Here is a 21,398-nt window from a genome sequence, read left to right as displayed (position 1 = left end):
CTGCTCTTGTGAGACCCCACCTGGAGTACTGTGTCCACCTGTGTTGGGCCCGAACACAAGAAGGACACAGTGGGTCCAGAAGGAGGGCCACAAAGATGATCAGAGGGCTGAAGCACCTCCCCTGTGAGGACAGGCTGAGAGAGCTGGGGTTCTTCAGCCTAGAGAAGAGAAGGCTCCGAGAAGACCTTAGAGTGGCCTTCCAGTACCTGAAGGGGGCCTACAGGAAAGCGGGGAGGGCCTTTTTTCTAAAAAAGTCGCATGTAGTGACAGGACGAGGAGAAATGGTTTTAAACTGGAAGAGGATAGATTTAGACTAGGTATTAGGGAGAAATTCTTTACTGTGAGGGTGGTGAGACACTGGAACAGGTTGCCCAGGGAGGTGGTGGATGCCCCCTCCCTGGAAGCATTCAAGGCCAGGCTGGATGGGGCTTTGAGCAACCCGGTCTAGTGGGAGGTGTCCCTGCCCATAGCAGGAGGGTTGGAACTTGATGATCTTAAAGGTCCCGTCCAAAGTAAGCTGTTGTGTGATTCTATGATTCTGTGATTCTTCTGGCCATTTGCAGCTGCCACACCATGAAATGAGGAGTGTCATTACAGCCAGGGAACAGGAGCTGAATATTGGCTTCACTGTGTTAGAAACAATGCTGACAACGTTGAAATATTGCAAAGTTTGTTCCAGGTGGGTCCCGTGAATGCTCACACAGGAGCAGAAAGATCACCACCACTGAAGTTTCTCAGGACCTGTTGAACCAATACAAGACTGAAGATGACACTTTCCTGGATTGCATCATTGCTGGTGATGAGATGTGGTGACACCACTGCAAGCTGGAACCAGCAGTACATGAAGTGGCAACATGTAAATTCCCCATTTAAGGAACAGATCAAGACACATCCTTCAGCGGTTAAAGTGATGTGCACAATCTTGTGGGATAGACAGGAAAGGGATGATCCTTCTGGATTTTCTGGAACCCGGACAAATGATCAACTCTGACTGCTATGTGGCAATGCTGGCTTAGCTGAAGGCTGAAATTTCCAGAGGCAGGCCAGAGAAAACGACATCCCTTCTCTTGCAATACGATAATGCCAGGCTCCATACCAGTTTGTAAACTGTGGACCACAATGCTAGACAGTCCTACCACACTCACTGTATTGTTCTAATTCGGTACCTTCTGACTTCTGTCTATTCAGGCTGATGAAAGTTAGATTGCATGGGAGAGATTTTCCTAGCATTGACAGTGTCATATTAGATGTGAAGCAGTGGGTCACTTCTGTTGGTGCAGATTTTTGTGAGCAGGGCATGCAGGCTCTTGTTCATCTTCAGCAAAAGTGTATAGCTAGTGGCGGTGACTGTTGAAAAATAGTTTTTTGTAGCTGAGAATTTGCTCCATCAAATAGTGTTCTTATTCTCTGTTTATTGGCTGCAGTTTCCATAGAAATAAATAGGAAACATTACTTTTGGAGCAACCTACATGGTGCACTTTTTTTGTGTGTGTTAAATCTGGCTCTCTTGCTGACTTAAAGAAAACATATAGTGAAATGAACCCTGCTTTTTTGTTTTTACACTTAGAACCTTCATCTTCCATATTGTCATTAAGCACTGATGGTATGGTAGTAAATGAGTAGTGGATCTGGTTTGGGTTTTGCTGTGTGTACACAGAATATGCAATATGTTAGCGTGTGAAGTAATCCTTTTTGAACTCATTGTCTGAACTCGCTTATTATTTGGTGTTTTTCATATTACACACTACAGAAGTTCATTGGAATCCTCTTGAGTACTGTTTACTATTAAATTGCTGTTTAATGCTGCTTACTTATTCCTTTATCCTTTTTAGTAATGTAGTATTCTTAAAATTTGAGTGCCAACAATTTAGTGAAGTCCACTGGGCTCCTCAGTTTCTGTTAAGAGGCAGTTATCCACCCTTTTCTAGCCCCTTTCTCTGAGCAGCATAGTGGAATGGGGAGTGGGAGCTGCGGTCTGTCCATAATGCTTCCTCTCTGCCGCTCCTCCACAATCACTCTCTGTCCCTTCTCCATGTGGGACCCTCCCATGTGATGCTGTCCTTCCCAAACTGATCCTTCTTGGGCTTCCCACAGGCTGCATCTCTCTCAGCATCGCTCCAACACAGCTCCGTACCGCGGGGCCCACTCTTCAGGCACTGCTCCCCCAGCCCTCCTGCCCCACCTCAGGCTGCTCACCACGGACTGCAGCTCCAGCCCAGGGCTGCTCCTGCTGGGATGTCCACGGGCTGTGCGTTCTCCAGGCCTCATCCCCTGCTGCTCCATGGGCTCTGCCATGGCTGCACAGGGAGATCTGCTTGATGCAGTGCCCATGGGCTGCAGGGAGACAGCCTGCTCCTCCGTGGGCCTCTCCTGGGCTGCAGGGAGCTTCTGCTCTGTGCCTGGAGCTCTTCCTGCCCTCCTCCTCCTGGACTGACTTTGGTGCCTGCAGGGCCGCTTCTCTCTCATCTCTCACCCGTCTCTCACAGCTACTATTGTGCAGCAGTTTTCCCTCTCTTATCTGCTCTCCCAGAGCGCACCCAGCATTGCCCATGGCTCAGCTCTGGCAGCAGTGGGTCCCTGTATTATTTTATGAACTGTTTTTTTTCCCCTGTAGTGCGACTGTACTTCAAAGAAAATGTAATGGTATTTCAGAGATGCTCTTTATGAGACTGATGGTAAGTGGTACTTTGTTTTTCCCCAGCTAATCTTCCAGTACCAACTATTGCTGCAATAGATGGAACTGCATTGGGTGGTGGCCTGGAACTTGCTTTAGCCTGTGACATAAGAGTGGCAGGTAAATCTGAAACTGTTAATTAAACATAGCATTATTATTATTACAGAAGGCTTAACTAATCTTTGCCTTGACAAGTCTTATAAGAAGGATTTTGTTTTCTAATATTGTTTGTAACGAATTGTGTCAAAGGGGTTAAGAAGAAACCTGGCTGAAATTCTTGCTAATAATTAATTTCATAACACTGAACACTCATAGCCAGAGTATTTTTTGCTGTGTTTTACTTTATTGTTTTTTGATTTAATAACTTATTTGTTACATGAAAATTATTAATGTACAGAACTTGCCTTGCTGGGATATTTTAATAAAGGCAGATCAGTTAAATCTATTAAAAGATTTTTCATAGGAGAGCGCTTATGATGTGATTTGTTGTTCTTTATGAAGGAAATGTAACAAATATACATTCTTGTAGGCCATTATTACATATTTTGCAAATTGTTTTTCTGTAGATGGTAGCAATAACTCATTTACACTTTTATTTTCTTAGCCTCCTCTGCTAAGATGGGCCTAGTTGAAACAAAGTTGGCAATCATTCCAGGTGCAGGTATGAAATTTTAACTATTGTTACCATGGAAAATTAAACAACGTGTGCTCTTGGTACTTGATTTCTGTATGTTTGCAAACTTCAGCTTATTATCATATTTCCATTAGGGATCGTTGGCCTGTTTTTTAACTTACCGCCCACGTTAGTTTCTAAAAATTAATTAACAATTACTCATTGTAAGGGAGTGAAACTTTTATTTTCAGAGTTACATTAACTAAGGCATTATTAAGTGATTCTATAAATGAGATTTGATGTCTTGATCTGAAGGCTGAGTAATTTTGTTGAAGGTCAGACTAGGAAAAAAGGTAGTGTTAACTGTCAGTGTACAAAAATGGTAATTTAAGTAATGATCCACTTTTATGAACCATCTGGTACTTTAGATTGCATATTCTGTTTTCATGCTGCTTGTGAATTGATTGTAAGGAATTTAAAAACTGAAAAGATAAAGGGAATAGATCTTTTGTCTTGCCAAAAAAAAAAATGTTACTGGGTTATTTTTTTGGTTTTTATTTTTTTAATGTGGAAGGCCAGTTCACTGGCTTTTTCTGGATTCACAATGAATTAAAGTTACTGAAGTTACAGAATAAATAATATTTGCTTAGGGCTTCATGTTACGAAATCTTTTGTTTGGATTTTTTTTTTAATTCTATGGTTAAATAATTTTCATTTAAATTAACATATCTGCCTTTATGGGGAAAGGGTAGTACCTTGAGAATAAGTGTATCCTCCTGACCCCCACCTGGCCTTGGCCATCATTTTGGGAAGTTCTGGGAAACTTTCTTTATACCCATTTTTTTCCTAATGGGTGATAAGTATTCTGAAAGCACTATATCTAATTCTAATGAACAGTGTTGCAGCTTATGTAGAGAGGAGAGTTAAAAATACCTTAATCATTACACTGATACGAACTTTGCGTAAGAAACAGTCTTATCCTATCACTCATATACAATGATTGTACAGTTTCATTTCAAATGTTCTTTTTTATGGCTATAGTTGAGTTGTGATTTCAGTCAGTACTTTCTCCCTGTCTCTCCTTTACCTCTGAAGTCAGAGCTACATTTTGCTTAATGATAACTGAATTGGTGACTGGATTCTTTTTAGCAGATGATAAAGATGAATTATGTAGTTGATTTTAAGGATATATTTCCTTCTGGTGTTGTTGTCATGAGATAATGATCCTTTGCAATTATGTCCACGTGAAGAAAAAGACAGAAAATGCAGTTGCTTATTGGCATTTTTTTTTTTTTTCACTTGGTTGGTCCTTCATTCCACCCTCTCCCAAGGAATTGTTCAGGACAGTATTGGAGGCATACTGTCCAGGAAATTCAGGTCATGCTGTCCAGACATTCTCAATATTCAACTTACTGATCTTGTCTCAGGTTTCCTTACTTTGTGTTATTTATAGATGTTTCAAATTTGTAATGCTTTCAGCTTAAAATGCTAAGCAACTGACTCATCTTGAATTCTGCTGAACATTTCTTTCAGAATGTTTTACTGCTGCCCAGAGATGGTGGTTTGAGAAATCTTTTGTTTTCCTTGTCCTAATCATGCTCTGAAGCTATGTCTTCACCTCCTTGAAAATATGATGTATTTTACCAAGTTAGAATGCCTTTTAAACCTGTGAAATTTTGGAGTATGTTCAGTGATTAATTTTTCCTTGCTCCTATCTGCCTATCAGACTATTTTTGCTGAATGCATTTCATCTTAGCAGAACTTCTTCTGATCAGCCCTGTAATTGCACTGCCCTTAATAGCCACTGAGAATGTTTTAGCCCTTTTCAGCTCCTGTTGTCGAACTATTAATTCCTCATGCCTTGTGTCTTCAGAAAATGAAGAGTGAGTGGAGGAAATCTGTATATGTATGTCCTTTAGGGCAAGAAGTCAGATAGAGCCACTTTAATCTTAGGCTTCGTGAGTAAATTGAACATTTTCTTATGGTGCTACCTTCCAGCTGGCCTGAAAGCAAAGGAGGACAGGGCTGTGGAGCTGAAAAGAGAAACTGAGCCATTAAGAGATCTCAGTAGCTTTCTGCTACCATCTAGTACATATGAAACTGACCAACAAATCATGTTGCTTCTTCTGAGAAGCTACTTCTGTTTTATTCTACTCCATTACCTGTCATGAGTATGCAATAAATGTAAAGATTTTAAATCAGGTGATAATTAACATGATTGTTTGTGGTCATATGAAAATCTTCTCTACGTTTTGTTTTTTAAAAGTTACATACTAAAAGCTGTAGTAGGAGCATGTTATTAGAATTTAGTAGTCAGATTCTAAAATATCAACTATGATATTTTGGCCCTTGAGTACTGTGTTGCATTCCATCCTGTTTTAAAATGTGGGCATGAAAAGACCTGCTCCAGCACTGTCTAGTTAGCAACTAATTTTAACAGAAATTTCCCAGATCTGACAAATTTTACTTCTGAATATACGCTAATGTTCTGCAGCTTTGTAAAGGCTGAGGTTAAGCAGCAATTAATTGAATCCTGGTTAATGTACAGAAATGAATTGTTCCTTCTAATCCTGTTAACAAAGTAGGCATTTGTAGAGTGTACCTTGTCTGTGCTAGCAACTGAAGTCTCAGAAGTACAATTCATGATGGGCAGCAGAGCAAAAGTAAGTGGGTATGACAACAGTACCTCCTTTCATGTTTTAGTTTTGTGCACAGACAGCTGCACAGAAAGTGATAGGGAAGGATTCAGTCTCCTTCAGTTAGAAATTGAAGTCCAGCTGTCTCTCCACCATGAGAAAAGCCTTATCTGCCTAACTGCGAGCTAGGAGAGATAGAAAATCTTTACATTTTTCCTTTTACTTACTTACCTCTATCTAGTAAGGAAGTTGAGACTCAGTGAACTAGAAGAAGCACATAGAAGGGAGAAAATGACATGGTAACTCAGTGCTGAGGAAGTTGCATGTGATGAACATTAATAATTTTTTTTTTCTTTGAAAAGTCTTCCAATTGCTATTAATTTCATAAGTAGTAGTATGCCACTACACCAAGCATGTATATTGGACTGTCTGTTCGTCTTTTCAACCCCTTCTCTTCCTTCCTTTTCTTCCATATGTGTTTTGGGTCTGTCAGTGAGTTGCAGTCTAGTTTGGCTGTGGACCAGTGGTTGCAAAAAAAGGTAGTCCATAGAATTGCATCAAGAGCAGGATGAAGAATTGACACAGAAGGGATGCACTGTGGATGTCTTAGTAGTGGAGAATGTTTCACAGAATCACAGAACACTCCAGTCGTGATACTCACCTCAGTGGACAGCAATGAGTTAGGAGACCAAACTTTATTATCTCTTCTGTATAAGGAGGTGCTTGTGGCTTTTCTCAGTTACTGTTAAGCTGAGATAAAGCTTGATTTCTTAGTGAAAAAGCCATTTAAACAAATTATTTTCTTTGTAACACTGTAGTTCTGTGCAGAACTCAGCACAAAAGTTGTATGCTTTCTCTCTCTGTTGTTACTTCCTATACTTATGTAAAAAGGAAGAAAAACTCATTCAGTAACTGAATGTAGTTTTTGGTGTCTTTCTACTTGAAAAGTATTTCACAGTGGAAAGTTTCTCCTTAGTTAAAAATTGATGTTTGGAACATTTGTCTGTCCTTTGTTTTAAAGCTGTCTCCATCCATAACTTATTTCTATTTTTTACCTCTAGTCTTCTATAATGGATATTATACTGGGTCTACAATACATATATTATGCCTGTCTGAAAAATCTGCTTTTATTTGTTAATACCTTATTTGAATACCATTTAGTAATAGATCTGTTAAGAGGAGGTGCAAATGTTTGTAAACAACATACTTAAATGTTCTTAATGTGTTAATAGAATGAGATAAGATTGATGGATGAGAGGAAGATGCTCTGTGTCAATAGGAAGTGGGAAAGACAGGTATATATACACAAAAATAATTTGGATTTGTTTCATGCAATTGTTTTCATATAAATTTTATGTATAAATATGAGGCATTGGTATATATTGACACTTAGGCTTCCACAAAAAAAGACATGATAAAATTGAAATTAATACACTCACATCAGCAGATAATGACCCAACTAAATTAAAAATGTGCTGAATACTTAGAGCTTTTCACTTATTTTTTATTTTTTTATGAAGGCATTTTATTAGCAAGACTTCATTCAAATCATCAAAGCAAATTTTGCCTTTATTCTTCCCTTGAACCAGAAAGAACTGTGGAATCATAGAATATGCCAAGTGGGAAGGAACCCATAAGGATCAGTGAGTCTAACTTCCAGCTCCACACAGAGCCACCCAAAAATCAGACCATGTGACTGAGTGTCCAGATGCTTCCTGAACTCTGGGAGCTTGGAGCCATGACCACTGCCCTGGGGAGCCTGTCCAATGCCCACTGCCCTCCCGTGAAGAACCTTCTCCTAACATCCAGCCTGACCATTGTGATGCAGCTCCATGCCATTCCCTCTGGTCCTTCCCCTTTATTTGCTTATCACTCAGTCCTTACCCAGTGGCTCTCAACTGTCATTGCCAACGTGCAGCAATGCATAATGCAGCTCCTCCTTCACAGCACCACTCCCTGGCATCTCCTGCCTTGCCTGTCTCTCATTCCTCATGCGGTGTGCTTGGTGTTGAAGCATTTCTTGTGCTTTATAGCATGTTGAACTTTTTTGTCTTTAATATATACTGCATATGAGAGCTTTAGTGGAAGCATTTATATGTTCTCCTTCTCTCTCCACTTTACTAATAGTGTTATTTTGGCTGTTTTTCTAGACTTTGAAACATGTTTGGGGAACTTATGGTATTTATTAATTATAGAAATGAGAGAGGAACACACAAGAAATTAGTTTTCTTTGCATGGGAAGAAAATAAGATTGAGAATGAAAACTGAGTTTAGGTAATCATTATGTATTTTCCATATCTCTTAAATTATTCATCATTCACTATTAAAAACAATGTGAAGGTTTCTGTTACAGGATTTATTTTAACATTGAAAAAAAATACCCTATTTTGGATGACAAAGGTGTCAAGGGAGTTTCCAAATGTGAAAAACTCATACAGAATGTGATATTGCTAAGAGCAGAAGTTGTACAATTCAACCAAGTGTAAAGGTTAAATAAAATGTCAGACATTTCAAGTTGAAATCTGATGCATCTTATGATACATTGCCAGTATTTTCTTTAAATTTGTATACTTTCAGCAGTAATAGGAATAATTGCATTTAGCAAATACTGAAAAACTGAAGTAGTGGTAGGACTTCTGAACATTAATTGTAATTTTTCTGCAGGTAGGTGCTGGATGATAATGCACTATAACAGAGATATCTTGAAAGAAAAATCTTCATGTTTTCATGTAACCTTATACCTGAGTAATAACTCAGTTATTAAAACCTGTGCTTGTCCATCCCATCTTTATTCTGATCCTCAGTATACCAGTTCTTGCCATCTCCTTTACCTTTCTTCATGAACTCTCTGTAGCTCTTGCAAATATAATTTTTTCTTATTACACGAAGACATCCTTTGAGTCCTCCTACCTTTTTAAACTTCAACTGCAGCTAGGAGGACTGATTACGAAAAAAATACCTGAAAGAATTAGCTTTGAGTTTGTTTCTGCTTCTTTTGAGCTAGCCCATAAACACTGTTGTGATTTCTCTTGCTTTGCCTGTTTCCCTGTCTCAATCTCATGTCATATGTTTAATATTATATATTTCCCAAATTAAATACTGGTAAAAGACAGTTTAAAATAAGCTTGTGATTGAATACACATCTTTAGCATTTCATCAATATTGTTCTTATAATTATTGAGAAAAGACAAGACGATAAACTTTTTCATTCTTTCCTGTTACAATTAAGGCAGACTTTTAAAAATTTCTTTCGCTGAGGTCTGTCAGTGCTTCCTTTGCGTATACAATCCTATTATGTTTTGATCTAGCAAAAAAGCTAAATTAGTTACTCTGAGAACATTTATCTGCATTTTCTTCAATCATCTGAAGTCTAGATAGCTTTATTTGCATTTTAATATTTTGCAATGTTTATTCTATGCATTATGTTAAATAAATAGCCTCAAGTAAAAAATTCCTAATAGTGTGTAGAAAACAGATGTTTGTACATCCAATCTTTTCTCAGAGTAATTAAACACAATAAATAGAATGTTACTAGAGAGAAGTAAATCAGTTCTGCTTCTGTAAGTTAGGGGGAATTGTGGTTCTTATGTTTTCTTCTTAAATAAAAATAAGCTGATTTTCTTCCTCGTTTTATGATCCCTTTTAAGATGTTAAGACAAAATTTTGAAATGTCATGCAATACTAGCACTGCAAAACCTTTGTACATAAAACTAATGTCTTTCAAATGTTATTTACAATATGTCTATATAAACAGAGTAATTTGTTAGTAGTGGTAATCTTCTGCAGAAGATGGTAAAAGAACTCCAAATCATCAAAGCTGTTCATCATTTTCACATGAGATATAGAGCACTTTTGCAGTGGTACAGAGAATACTGTATGCTTTTTCCTTTGTGTGCTAGCCATACAACACTTTCCAAAACTGTATTATAAGCAACCAGTTCTTCCTACAGAAAAAGGAGTTAACCAGGGCTATCTGTGTCCCCAGTGACTGCAACTCTATAGAGTATGTTTTAAATATCAAATTTGGTTTCAGAGACAGACCACTTCTGCCTTCAGTTGTTTCTGCTAGCAGAGATTGCAGAACATTTGTTCTTGACCTAAATTTGGAGATATCTTATTTACAAACCAGATCCTTCAGATATTTGACAAGTTTCACTGTCAGGAGGAGCAACACTGCATCCCCTATGTACTGCATCTAAAGTTAGTCCTTTATGCTGCAGAGGAAGGATGAAATAAGAATACAAAGAAGCCCCAGAAACCAAGTTGAACATTAGAGGGAGTACAGGAGGAGAGAAAGGGAATTTTCTTGGCCTTGGAAAGTACAGCGTAGAAGACATAACGTTACTATGATTTATATATGGAGAAATCAAATATTAGCAGCAAAAAAATGATGTAGTCTTGTTTTAACTTTTTAACTTGTTCATGTTTTGTGAGTATAAAAACACTGATTTTATATCAAGATTGAATTTTGAAGTACTGTTTTACTGAAGCCTAGATTAAAATTTAATTTGTACAAAGTGAGCAATGCTATCAATTATTATTCTCATAGACATGCTCTCATCTGCTTGAAAATTGCATTGTGAGATTGATGTATTGCTCATTTTGAATGGCAGCGAGAAATATTAATAAATGTAACAGAGGATTTGGTTTCTTCAACCCTCCTTAAATCATTTAGGTTTAAGCGCCACTCAGGTTCTCTTTCAGTTAGCTTGGGTTGTACTATCACATTCACATCTTTTTCAGACCATTTCTGTGACACTGATAACTAAGGTGTGAAGCTTTGAAAAGAAAGCACTTGAACTTTACATTTGCAGTTTGACTTTATGCCCATGTATAGAGTAGTGTGACACTGGATGGAAACTACAGTTTAGGAATACTGTAACTGTATCAGTGGAATTTACAGTAGGTGCAAAGTAGAATATATTCATGTGAGATATTCTAGTAAAAATGAGGCGGAGAGAATAAAGTAAATAGAGAAAAGAATGGTTTAGACTGTTGCCAGGTAAATAACTATTTATTTTTCCAAAGACAGTTAAAAATTCAAATGATATATATGCACTGTCTGTCAGCTAATCAGGTAGATGACCTTTATATTCATTCATAAGAATCCAGCAGAGTTCATGGAAGTAATACAAAAAGATCTAGGAAGGCAAAAAGTACTTTGTTCAAACCAGTCATTTTTCTCTGTAGAAGACTACCCTTTTCAGCCCCTAAACAGGTCCTGAAAACAGCACCTAATGTCTACCTTGAGATTTCTTGTGTACTCAATATTGTAAAATCATTATAGAATGTGCAAGTACACACCTTTATGCCATTTTCTTTCGACTTCCTGTTTTCAAGCTGATCTGCAAACTGAAATAAAACTGAATAGTAACTGATGTTTCTGGGTGAAGGTGGAGCATGGAGAAAATAAAAAATAGCAATATGCAATTGTGTGAAGGCTTCTTGTAAAAAATGTATGTTTTTTAATTTTAAAAATTGACTTTGTGCTTTGGAAGTAAGTATTAGACAACTTAAACTCAGTATCAACTTATCTTCCCTCTTACTATGAACTAAGAATCCCAAGCTTAATGTTCTAGAGTCAGCTTCTTCTACACGTGTTATACCTTATTTTTCAAGATTCTCCACTATCTGATTATTTTTTCCACATTCCTCTATTGAGGATATTCACTGGAACTTCAGTGGACTTTCAGGTTTTTAAATATTCTCCTTTTCCTTCTGTTGCTTCACTCATTCTGACAACTTTTTGTCTTCTCTCCCCATCTCTGGTAACGCAAGGTAATGCAGATTGTAAGGTGAAAGAACTCCACTTTGGTGCTCTTGGGAAAGATAGAGAAAATAGGCTGGTGAAAGTGCAGAAAATGATTAACCTTAAAGTATCAGTGATGAATGGAAGTGCATGAGTGAGTCAATCTGCATCTGGAAGTTGTTTTTTTAATTTAATTTAATTTATGTTAATTAATTATGGAGTGGATGAAAGGGCAAAAAAAGAATCTAGCAGAAATGTTTCACTACTAGCTATCAATTTGTGTTTATTAAAGAAATACCATGAAATTGGAAGGAAAATAACAGAAGGAGTGAAGAAGATTATTGATACCGTAACAGCAGTTTTGGAAGTCTTGATTGCCATGTCACTCCTGTATCTCTGCATTGATGTACCAAGAAATATAAACTCCTTATATTTCTTCTTGTTTTTTCCCAGTAGAAAACTGGTGATGTAAATGTTCCTTGTAGTGTTAAAACAAACTGTTAATCTGCATAATGATAGACACAGTTTAATACCAAATGATGAAAATGAGCTGAATGACAGTGAAATATGTAGGTAATCACGTTACATATCACTTGGTAGTTTTCAGCACTCCTTTAGAAGTGATGACCAAATATGTTTTTCAGTTACAGAAGCAGTGATAAAAGTACATTTAGAAGATTCTCATAATTCCCACAGGTGAGAAAAACAACATTCATACAAAGGAACCAAAAAACTCATAAGCCACTCTTTAACAAAGTTTTAAGTATTTCAGCAACTGTACCAACCTTCTCTCCTTCGTTTCTTTTAAATCTACGCTTTGACAGAATCTAGTTATGATAGTGCCACAGTCTGTGCGTAAGTTTGGGATGGTGTCTTCAAAAATCTCAAATCTGTACTGAGGGATTGTGCAAACAGTACAGTTTTAAAGGAGAGACAGAAGGTGTACGGGAAAAAGAGAAGAATAGATGGACTTGCTAAGCAGGAAGTTAGTGACAGAGGAGCAAAACAGGTTTGAGTAACAAACCTAAGAGCTTAAAAACTCTTTAATAAGTAAGGAAAAGAAATAAGATGCGAACATTTCCTTATTGGTTCTCTTAAAAGGGGTATGCTAGTAAGAAAAGAATCATTATGGCTTTTAGAGTCACATTCACTTAACTAGTTTTTTGTTCTGTTTTTTATTTCTTTCTTTTTTCTTTTTTTTCCCAGGTGCTCCCATAGCATTTTTGAAATTTATGTGTGTGTCCTCCCAAAACATAGATTCAAGCATTTTAGTCATTATTTTGTCAGAATTTTCACTGACATCAGTTTTTGCCTCATTAAGGATTACAAGAGCTATGATCAACCTTTAGGATTTGATCTAATAGTAATGAATCCAGAGGTAGTGAATCAGGAGGAAGAAAGAAACACCCAAATTTTATCAAGGATAAATGAGTTGTGTGTCACTGTCTTTTCTAGACCTTTTGTCTGAACCTTTACACAAGTGACCCTTACTGCATATAGTACACAGGTAAGAATTGCGGTTCAATCATTGGCATGTGTCAATACGGAATTGTATAAGCAGAGTTTTCTGAGTGAAATTAATACATTGTGTTACTTATGTCATATTAAAGTTTAGTTTTTTGGAAAAATGTTGTAGGATTCTTTGCAGTGCAGAAATAGTTTTCTTAAAATATTTTAGTTTACCTTCTGTACTTTACTTGGATGAATGAAAAGCAATTTGCAGAAAGCAACAGTGTCTGGAAAGATAAAAAAAAAAAAGAAAAAAGATGATGTATCTTGTACTGTGTTGTTCTTAAGATTCTTCAATACGTCTCCATCTCAATATACATGTTACTGGGGGCGAAGGAGTAGGGCTGTAGTGTACCAACTGGAGTATATAAATGGGGTCTAGTATAGATGCAACAATGCTTGGTAAATTCCTAAAAATTATATCTACAGCTGTTGAGCTCATTCACAGTCAATGTTTTTTGAAGAGAAGCCAAGGAATTTTTAATCAAGGCAGATTACCAGGCAGATTACTGTGTACTGAATACTTAAAAATGGACTTACTTTTATTTGTAAAACCTCTGTGTTTAAGCCCGAAGTGTTATATTTTTCAGAGAAAATGCAAAAGCTACTTTGATTTAAAACAGAATTAAATTATTATGAATGAGATGGAAAGAGATAATGAGATGGAAAGAATATAATGTTTACTCTCTCTAATGGGAATATTCTACAGGAATGTCACCATGAACGATGTAAGTGCATTTTAGCTTTAAATTTTAATGGATATCAGACTGTGGCATTTTGTGAAGAAAGAGGGCTTTCTGTGACCTGTTGGACTGGAAAATGTCTGATTTAAAAAATGTTGATGGAATATTTTAGACTCTGTAAAGTTATTCTGGTAATCTGCTCTCTTAGGACTAATTGCTATTATTTTCCCACCCTAATGAAACTAGTTCACTTCTTTTTGGCACACATCCAAGCTGTGAAATTTATTTGGTGTCCAAGAACACTGTCTAGAAGTAGTGATGCAATGTCAGCAAGGCCACATTTTATTTCATGAACATAATTTCCAGTGCCCTAGAATTAATTTATTCACTGACCTGTTAATAACTACAGTCCATCTCTGGCTTACAGAGCATGGAAAGTGCCTGGAAATAGTCATGGTCACCCTACCAGATTAGTTACAGGATTTCTTTTTAGTGTAACATTTTTTTTTTTTTAATCTTATTGAAGAGTCTGGCTGCTAATGAAAATGAACCAGCTTGATCAAAAGGAAAATACTAGTAGTTAGTAAATATTGGACTCAAGTTAACTATTTTGAAGTAGTTTTTTAATACCACATTTTACCTTAATATAGCTGAGATACATTCTAGTTTCCTTTGAAAAAGGCATTTGCTCGCCACTCAGTGACCAGTGCCCAGCCAGTCTCCAGCCATCAACTGAACCCTTGCCATCTCTCCCCCTTGTTGTTCAGCACAGCATGATATGGTATGGAGTATCCCTTCGGCCAGCTTGGGTCAGCTGTTCTGGTTCTGTTCTCTCCCAGCTTCTTGTGCATCCCAAGCCTCCTCACTGTCAGGGCAGCATGAGAAGCTGATATGTCCTTGCCTTAAAGCTGATATGTCCTTGCTTTAGTGTAAGCACTGGTCAGCAGCAACTAAAACGCTGGTATCTTATCAACGTTATTGTCACCCTAAATCCAAAACACAGCACCATAGCAGCTACTCACAAGAAAATTAACTCTATTCCAACTGAAACCAGGAGAATACCCACCACTTACTTTATGCTATGTCATCCATGAGTCACACACTTCCCAATACATGCCAGTTAGTCAACACCACCTTTCCTGTATTTTGATATATAAACGTATGTACTCTTCCTTTTATTTATGGGATGTGACTCTGAAATGTCCACTGAATTCATTTAGTCCATGACTTCTGGGCTCCATACCTCATAACAGTCTTTCAAGGTCAGGAGGGGTGGTGTGTGCTGTTGGATTGTTGCATGCTGAAGCCAATGCTGGTTTCATCACCACTGCATTTTACATGGTTCCATCAAAATTCATTCTTCATTAATCTGGGAGATTCTGACTGTAGTGACATGGATAATGGCATGCAGTAACCATGGTTGTGATGATATACGGTGTTAAATGTAGCAGTTAACGTTGTACAATTCAAATCATTGGCTATTCTCACCCCAAATCAAATCAGCTTGAGGGGACATCAGACTTCTCCATCCTTTTGTATTATGCACTGAGTGCACCCAGGTCCTTGAGCAAAAGTAATCACAAATGGGCTTGCCTTTGCTCAAGGCAGAAGTAACCCCAACACTCTTGCCTACAGTTTGTGTTTTGATTGGGTGGGGCCAGCTCAACTGGCAGATTCCCAGGTGTTGGCTAACCAGGTGGCTTTTGCTAATTGTATGTCCCAGTGTTTGAATGTCCCAGCATCCATTGCTCTCACTGTAGTCTTCAACAGAAAGTTGTATTGATTTTCCTGGAGGTTGGTCCCTGATAGGGAACATGATATACTCGGTGCCATGATCATTGCCCCAGATGTTTGAGGTTGTTTTGAAAATGAATTGCATTATCTGACACTCTTTCTGAGATGCCATGTCACCATAAGAATTGCTTTTCAAGACCCAGGACAGTGTTCTATGAAGCAGCATGGGGCATCACATATGTTTCCAGCAATCTGATGGTTGCTTCCACCATTGTATGCGCATGGTATCTGCCTTGGCAGGTTTGTGGGTATGTGATATTGTCAACATTGCAAGCTTCCTATATAGATATTTCATCCATCATCCTCCATACCAGAGAGGCTTTATCCATTGTGTTTGTTTGGTTGCAGTGCAGGTTTCACATTTTTAGATAACAAGTGCAATAGCACTCATGATTAAGTTCACCCCTTGATCCCAAGCCCATATATATGTTGCTTTTCTTCTTGGATGGCCCACTGAGCTAAAAGTAGTTCACTGTTACGTTGCCAGTCCAAATTCAAGTGAGCCACTTCAGTTCTACATGCCCGATCCACTAGCTGGCTGTTTTGACTTTCTTTGATGGCCCAACTCTTGAGTTTGTGGGTGTCTACATGACACGTGTTCACAACAATATTCATTCTCATGTGCTGACAGTTGTTCTGCTTCCATTGCTGTAGCCACTCGTACAGGGCATTTGCCACCATCCATGAGGCAGTACAGAGGCAGAACATTGGCCACCTTTCTTGTTCAGCAATATCTAAAGCAAGCTGGATAGCCTTCTCTTCTGCAAATTGGCTCAATTCATCTTCTCCTTTGGTGGTTTCTGCAACCTGTTGTAGGACTGTATGGAGGACTCCATACAGGCTTCCATCTGTGATGCTTTCCCACAACACAACAGAACCCACTGGTGAACAAGGCATATTCCTTCTCATTTTCTGGTACTTTATTACACAGTGGTGCTGTTAAGTATGCCTCACCTCCTCCTCTGTTGATATTCCAAAGTCTTTGCTTTCGGACCAGTCCATGATCAGTTCCAATATTCTTTGGCATCTGAGGTTTCCTATTCAAGCTCATTGGACTAAGTGCAACCCACTTAGTCCATATAGCAGCAGTTGCATGATGTATGCAGAGGTACCTCCCTTTGAAAATCCAGCCTAGCACATGCCGTCAGAGTGCCAAAAGAAGCTGTGAATCATAGAATCACCAAGGTAGGAAAAGACCTCCAAAATAACTATCCAATCATCCACCTACCAACAGTATTTCTCCACTAAACCATGCCCCTTAGTACATCTGCATCTATCTTGAATACTTCCAGGGGTAGTGACTCCACCACTTCACTGGGCAGCCTGTTCCAGCACCTGACCACTCTTTCAGAGAAAGAAGTACTTCATAATATCCAACCTGAATCTCCCCTGGTGCAACTTGAGGCCATTCCCTCTAGTCCTATCGCTAGTTACCTGGGAGAATAGATCGACCCCCACCTCATCACAGTCTCCTTTCAGGCAGTTACAGGGAGCTGTAAGGTCTCCTCTCTCTTCTCCAGACTAAACAGTCCCAGTTCCCTCAGCCACCCATTATAGGACTTGTTCTCCAGACCTCACCAGCCTCGTTACTCTTCTCTGAACATGCTCCAGAGCCTCAATGTCTTTCTTGTAGTGAGGGGCTCAAAACTGAGCATAGTTCTTAACGTGCGTCATCAGAGAGCTTAGTACAGGTGGATGATAACCTCCCTACTCCTGCTGGCAACACTATTTCTGATACAAACCAGGATGTCATTGGCCTTCTTGGCCACCTGGGTACGGGTACACTGCTGGCTCATATTCAGCCAAGTGCCAACCAACACCTCCAGGTCTGTTTTGTCTACACAGTCTGCCAGACACTTCTGCCCCGGGCCTGTAGCATTGTCTGGGATGTTGAAGCCAAAGTGCAAGACCTGGCACTTGGTCTTGTTGAACTTCGTTGCATTAGCCTCAGCCCAGAGATCTTGCCTCTCCAGATCCCTCAGAAGGGCCTTCCTTCCCCCAGGCAGGTCATCACTTCCTCCAAGCTATGTGTCATCTGCAAACTTACTGAGGGTGCACTCAATCCCCTTGTCAAGATCATCAGTAACATATTGAACAGAACAGGCCCCAGTACAGACCCATGGGAAACACCACTTGTGACCGGTCGCCAGCTGGATTAACTCTGTTCACCACCACTCTCTGGGCCCAGCCCTCCAGCCAGTTCTTTATCCAGTGAAGAATAAAGGTACAAAGAATATACCTGTCTAAGCCATGGGCTGCCAGCTTCCCCAGGAGAGTACTGTGGGAGACAGTGTCAAAGGCTTTGCTGAAGTCTAGGTAGGCTATGTCAACAACCTTTCCTTGATTCACCAGGCAGGTCAATTGATCACAGAAGGAGATCAGGTTGGTCAAACAGGACCTGCCTTTCGTGAACCCATGCTGGCTGGGCCTCATCCCCTGGTTGTCCTGCACGTGCTGTGTGATCTCACTCAAGATGATCTGTAACCTTCCTTGGCACCAGGGTCAGGCTGACAGGCCTGTAGTTCCTCGGATCCTCCTTATGACCCTTCTTGTAGATGGGAGTCACATTGTCAAGCCTCCAGTCCCATGGGACCTCTCTGGTTGATCAAGAACACTGATAGATGGTAGAAGACAGCTTTGCAGTTACCTCTGTCAGCTCCTCCAGCACACTCGAGTGGACTCCATCTGGCCCCATGGATTTGTGACAGTCCAGATGAAGTAGTGGATAACTGATTCCATGTGAATTGTGGGGAGTTTGTTCTGCTCCCCATCCCAGACTTTCAGGTCAGGAAGTAGAGTACCCCAAGGATAACTAGTCTGACTTTTAACGACAGACATAAAGAAGGCATTGACAACCTCAGCCTCTTCCTTATCCTCGGTGGTTATGCTCCCCACCACATCCAGTAAAGACTGGAGATTCTCCTTAGCCCTCCTCTTACTGTTAGTATGTTTGTATAAAGTTTTTTGTTCTCTTTCACTGTAGCGGTCAGGTTGAGTTCAAGCATGGCTTTTGCCTTTCTAATTTTCTCACTGCGTACCCCAGCAACTTCTTTGTACTCCCTGAGTCACCCATTCCTTCTTCCATAGCAAGTAGACTCTCTTTTTCTCCTGGAGTCTCAGAAAAAGTCCCCTGTTTATCCACACTGATCTTCTTCCCTTCTTACTGTGTTTCCATACCAACCACTTCCAAAGCAGCTTGGACCCCTTCATATGCTGCCAGTATCACTTCTTCATTTGGGGTAGAGTGGGCTTCTAATCCTCTGTATCCTCAGCTTCAAAACCGTAGGGGTCAACCTCAAGTCTCCCCTGGTGCTTTCTGCCAGAGGCTCCTAGTTGGGCCATTCTCCCTGACTGCAGTGTAGAGCATGTTTTGGCATCTTATCCTGTTCAGACTGGCCCAAAGGCTACTGCATAAACTATCCCCTGTTTAATTTCTTCAGAGTCTTGTTGTTACTCAGGGCTTCATCTGAAATCATTCTTCTTTCAGGTCTCTTGATAGAGGGAATTTACATTTAAACTGCAATTTGGAATATACTTCTCAAGAAACCCACACCTAAGAAAGCTTGTGTTTCCTTTTTGTTAGTCGGTGGAGACACAGCAGTTATTTTGTTGATCGCATATATAGGAATGTGATGATCTCCTTGCTGTTCTATTGCTAAGAGCTGAATCTCCTGTGCAGGTCCCTTGACTTCAGTTTACTTTATGGCAAAACTGGCTTTCAGAAGGATTTTAATTGTTTTCTTCACTTTCTCAAAACCTTTCTCTGCTGTGTTCCCCTCCGTGACAGTGTCATCAACTTATTGCAGGTGTTCAGCAGCTTCCCCCTGTTCCAAGGGAGTCTGGATCAGCCCATGACAAATGGTAGGGCTGTGTTTCCACTTCTGGGTCAGTTCATTCCAAGAGTACTGGACACCCCTCCAAGTGAAAGTAAACTGTGGCCTGCACTCTGCTGCCAGAGAGATTGAGAAAAAGGCACTGGCAGTGTCATTTTTGGCATAACACATGGCTTCCTTTGATTTCAGTTCATTCTGAAGTACTAGCATGTCTGCTACAGCATTACTTATCAGTGGCATGTCTTCATTCAGGCCACAATAGTCCACTGTTAGCCTCCACTCTTTATTGGACTTTTGCACTAACCCTATGAGACTATCAAAGGGTGAATGAGTCTTGCTAATTACTACTTGTTTCTCCAGTTGGTGAATCAGGTGATAAGAGGGAATCGGGAAATCTCAGTTGGTGAGATACTGCCACCATTGCACTGTTGTGGCAGCAGTTAGCATCTGCTTTTCTTCTCCTCTTAGCAACATCTGAATGGTTTACAGGCAGGTTCAGCCTGGTTCCATGACTAATGGGGCGGGGGATCCATGGACCCACGCCCCGGGAAAGGGAAAAAGGGTAGGGAGATGGGCCTAAAAACAAAACAGCAGCAATGATCTGAGGAGAAACAAACCAATTTACTAAATAAGATATCGGAATGCAAAGTAACACAATATAATACAATATAATTACAACTTAAGCTAATAAATAGAATAAAATGTGAGAGAGTGTCCAAAAATGAAAAGAGGCCTTACTCTAATGCCAACGGTAACCCACAACAGAAGGGTCCTTTGAGAGACCAGGAAAAGTGGAAAGCTACTTAATGTCCTCAACCTCCAAGACAGCTATACCAAAAACCCACCAATACCCTCTTGTGTCCTTGAAGTATCCTCTCCTGAGATAATCTATACCAAGGATGCATGGAGCCTCTGGGTCAGTCACATTAGGGTGCTTTTGCCACTCGTTTCTGGTTAGGCTCACTTCGACCTCCAGCACAGTTAGGTTTTGGGATCCCCCTATCACTCCAGAAATACAGATGTGTTCTGTCCCTTTATAACTTGATGGCATTAGTGTACACTGTGCACCAGTGTCCACTAGTGTCCTATACTCCTGTGGTTCTGAAGTGCCATACCATCAAATCCACAGACCAATGAACGTGATTATCTCTTTCCTCCACCTGTCTGAAGTCAGGGCCCCCCTGGCACTGATCAAAGTATTTCTTACTTCTTGTAAATGTGAATTAGAATTCTCCTTATTAGGATCAGAAGTAAGATCATCCCATCAGACCTTTCCAGGGAGCTGTTGACTGGAAACTGGAGCAGCCATTTTCATGGAAGGTCCCTCTTTTGTGATTATTTTCCTCGCAACTCACATACTCATGCCTCTAGGGTCAAGGTAGATTTTCCATCCTATTTCCTCATATCCTCTGCATGGTCACACAGCATCGCATGTGGTGTGTACCCACTATATCCACCCTCTTGAGCAGGGGAACGCTTACTTCTAGTAGTTGAGATAATGATTTGTACAGGTAGGTATTGAAGACTTGCTCTTTCTGTTAGAACTGCTGAACCGGTTTCTCCACTGCTAAGATGCAGGCCCATGGGGAGGAAGAGAGATATTCTTCTTCCCAGAGTCCCTCAGCAAATTCATCTACTGTTTGTTCCTCTCAGTTTTTCTTGGTCATTACTGCCAGAGAGTTGGCATATGACAATGGTGTGTACTGCACAGACTTCTGCCATTTGTGTCATGTGCACTTTGATGTCCTCTAGATCTCTGGATAGCTGTTGTTCCAGGTTATCATAAATCACCTCCAGCATAGCTGATTTCCCACTTGCCAGCATGACATACAATATCTTCTTTCCTTTCCTTTCCTTTCCTTTCCTTTCCTTTCCTTTCCTTTCCTTTCCTTTCCTTTCCTTTCCTT

The 21,398-nt window shown here is 39.7% G+C and overlaps 1 protein-coding gene and 1 long non-coding RNA gene across 5 annotated transcripts in view; one reads left to right on the top strand and one right to left on the bottom strand.

Annotated features, from left to right (window-relative positions):
* Positions 1-21,398, top strand: part of AUH (AU RNA binding methylglutaconyl-CoA hydratase) — a 134,650-nt gene that overhangs the window by 64,984 nt on the left and 48,268 nt on the right. For 3 of the 4 annotated variants that reach the window (XM_021379698.1, XM_021379696.1, XM_021379697.1), the window contains 2 exons: positions 2,702-2,794; positions 3,279-3,335. The exons of the other annotated variant lie outside the window; for it this stretch is intronic. In XM_021379698.1, coding sequence (XP_021235373.1) covers positions 2,702-2,794; positions 3,279-3,335 — 150 coding nt within the window. The remainder of the gene's footprint in view (positions 1-2,701; positions 2,795-3,278; positions 3,336-21,398) is intronic. 4 annotated transcript variants of the gene reach the window in all.
* Positions 13,200-21,398, bottom strand: part of LOC110389390 — a 20,791-nt gene continuing 12,592 nt past the window's right edge. The window contains exon 3 of the long non-coding RNA XR_002433185.1: positions 13,200-13,408. This is a non-coding gene — a long non-coding RNA (uncharacterized LOC110389390). The remainder of the gene's footprint in view (positions 13,409-21,398) is intronic.

Source organism: Numida meleagris, chromosome Z (assembly GCF_002078875.1).
Source record: "Numida meleagris isolate 19003 breed g44 Domestic line chromosome Z, NumMel1.0, whole genome shotgun sequence".
Classification (NCBI taxonomy): domain Eukaryota; kingdom Metazoa; phylum Chordata; class Aves; order Galliformes; family Numididae; genus Numida; species Numida meleagris.
The sequence above is the reverse complement of the archived record's forward strand: the minus strand, read 5'-3'. Positions and strand labels throughout refer to the sequence as shown.